General features: G+C 39.8%; 1 protein-coding gene across 1 annotated transcript; it reads right to left on the reverse strand.

Moving 5' to 3' along the window:
- Positions 1-241: 241 nt before the first annotated feature.
- On the reverse strand, positions 242-2,188 carry SARC_00968 (hypothetical protein). The gene has a single exon (XM_014305300.1). It carries the CDS (start codon positions 2,138-2,140, stop codon positions 1,058-1,060), a length of 1,083 nt encoding a protein of 360 aa, XP_014160775.1. The 5' UTR covers positions 2,141-2,188; the 3' UTR covers positions 242-1,057.
- Positions 2,189-2,989: the final 801 nt, after the last annotated feature.

Here is a 2,989-nt window from a genome sequence, read left to right on the forward strand (position 1 = left end):
ATGTGTGTGTATTTGTGTATACGTATATGTATATATATATATATAGACATATATATATATATATATAGGTGTAGTAGGTATATATATATATATATATATATATATATGCATATATATATATATATACATATATACATTATATACATATATATATACTTATATCTATATAAATATATATGTATATATATGTATGTATTTAAGTATATATAAGTAAATAATATATTCAAGGCGTGGTTAGTAACTGGATAACAATCAACCCTTTTATAGCCGCTGCTTATCGTATACCATTGTTGTATTGAAGAATCAGACCATTCGGCGAATGTAAGCGCCGATTCCATGGGTTTGTTCTGCAAGCTGCGATAGCTAACATATATTTATGCGAATATTAACACAAAAACACAGCGTCGTAGTAAATTAAACGGATCCGCTGCGATTAAGGCTCAAAAGACACTCTTAGACCTGCCCATCTGACAAACAGATATAGATGTCTTTTAGGGCACTTGAATCTCTGCTCTTTTTCGCACACAGGCTTGGGCGCCTCGGTCATATTACTCCAGGACACATCAGTGAGGAAGCCACTGTGGTATAATCGACGGGTTTCTCTATCCGTTCTACAGCTCCTTGTACTGTTAGTGGCCCTGTTAGCTATCGCTGTGAATTTTTATCTAACCCTGAATGAACAAAACACACTGCTAAAGGCCTGCCTCCACATTTGTCCACACGAGGCACGCGTGTCAAAAGCATAGCAGGGACTATAAATGCTCGGTATATTTTATCAGAAACTTGAAAAAACTTCGCAAGTGTAGGGTTGTATAGCCTTTTATGACCGACGGTTCGTGAATCAACCGCTCTTACTATATTATACGCCTGTGTATAATAAAACGCTCTCACTGTATTATACGCCTGTGTATTACGAGCTCGAGTCTTAGAGGTTCCAAGGTCATCCAGCCTCATTTCGGTATCAAAGGCATTTCCCCGATCGATGCCCACTCGAGCTCTCTTTTCAAAACGTCGCCTGTCGCTTATAAATATTACATGTATTTCTCCCAATAGTTTATCACGCCGTTTGTATCTTGTGTAGTTCTTGCATCGTCAGCATATCTTGGAACGCGCTGAGGTTTTCGTACATGTCTGTATCTTCTATCTCGAACGAAGGAATGGTCTTCAAGGACGGTTTGTGCGAGAAAGTGGGATGAAGAACAGTTGCGGTCGAAGATGGGTTGTTTAGCAAATCAGGTGCAGTGCTATAATGGCGGAGTGCAGGTTTTGCCAAGAATGTATGCTGCTTTGACTGATGGCTCTTCCCGTAAATTAAGCTTTGTATACTACCATAGTTGTACTCTTCACTGACTGGCTGGTGGTACACCCACAGCATTGGATTGAGAAAGTTCATGCCCATATCATTCTGGCCGTGCCTTGGTCCAGAAGAAGTATGTGAATCTGAGACAAATGACTGGGACGACGAGCTGTATCCCGAGTCCCTGCCGCTTTCACTACTAGACAGATCAGATCTAGAACTTCCAGGAGACAATTTCAGCGCCTCCGGTCCTACGCTTTCATCATCATTTGAGTGAGGTGAGACCATAGTACGTGGGGAAACTTGACCGTCCAAAACATTACTTTCAGATTTGCTGCCGTGTAAATTTCGTATGGAAATGCTTCCAAGAGATAGCTTAGAAGCAGCGTGCCGTAAACTAGTAATGCTTATACTATCACTCAATTTCCATTCCTTCTTGTCGCTACTTCTCGCCCTCAGATTCCTTGCGTTTGACACACTACCAGTAATCTTTGCCAGACGCAGTGGCACTGTATCTAACACGGCTAAGCCTTTTCTATTTTCATGGCCTCTATGCTCGCGCCATAAGCGATAGAATTCTTCTGCCGAACTGAAGGATTCGGGATGACTTGTAAAATCTTCTAGCTTTCGCTGAGACAATCGCTCAGTACCTAAATGATCTTTGTTGTAAATACACGTTATTGGGCACGTACTGTCTATGGGTACCTCAATCTGACGAGTCACCTTCGCACCCTTGAATTGTATATATGTGGTTGCAGTTTTTTTATACGCGCCACTAGATAATACATCATAGACTGCGCATCGTACGTATGCAAAGTCACGACGTTTTTTATCGTATATCATATTCGCAACCTCAAGGGGTTCGAATTGATTTGTGAATAACAATTCAGCTTTGAACTGTGTATTTATCACAACGGCAGAATATTAATATAGCGAGCGACAACAGTAGATAAATAATTATTTCACAATTATTCCATGGCTCCGTGCTCTATGCATCGATACACCGTTCATATTTATTTATTTTAAAACAAGCATGTTCAACTGTTCATTTGACTGAACATACATTTAATATTTGTTTTATCAAAATCAAAAAAAAAAATAGAAAATGTTCCATATCCGGCTTCCGCAACCACATGCATTCGAGATATCAGATTACAGATAGCAACACTATACCACGAGGGGAGCCAATCAATTCGAATGTATGTCCCAAAACATTGCAACGATTCTAATTTCATTTCAGCGTTGTCTGATTCCTCACATTTCTGCTGGTTAAATTTGGATTACTCATAAAGGTTTTATTCAAGAGTATTTTTTAAGGAATAAAAAAGGTAACCCAATTACCAGCATGTATTGTGTCCCTTTTGTGATTATCGCTTGAGTTTGTGAGCATGTTTTTATTCTTATTTGATTGGTCTAAAATGCGCGATAGGGAATATTATTCAATGTATCTAAAACAAGGTTAAACTCGCTGTGGCCATCTCAACTCTGAAACTCTCGACGTCAGTCGTCAGAAAACACAAGACATGTGTTGAGTTTGACATCACACACAGAGGGCAGGGGGAAGCCGGAAGCCGGAAGCCGGAAGCCGGAAGGTCGGATTCTCAGAAGGCGGAAGCTTATTATTGACCTGGTTGGGGTCCTGGTTACCTGGTCATGAGTAATTTAACCATTACTACTATTTACTATGTATTT

This window comes from Sphaeroforma arctica (assembly GCF_001186125.1).
Source record: "Sphaeroforma arctica JP610 unplaced genomic scaffold supercont1.35, whole genome shotgun sequence".
Lineage (NCBI taxonomy): Eukaryota > Ichthyosporea > Ichthyophonida > Sphaeroforma > Sphaeroforma arctica.

Coding starts and splice junctions, on each gene's coding strand:
- SARC_00968 (XM_014305300.1), bottom strand. CDS start 2,140: ATGATATACGATAAAAAACGTCGTGACTTTGCATACGTACGATGCGCA.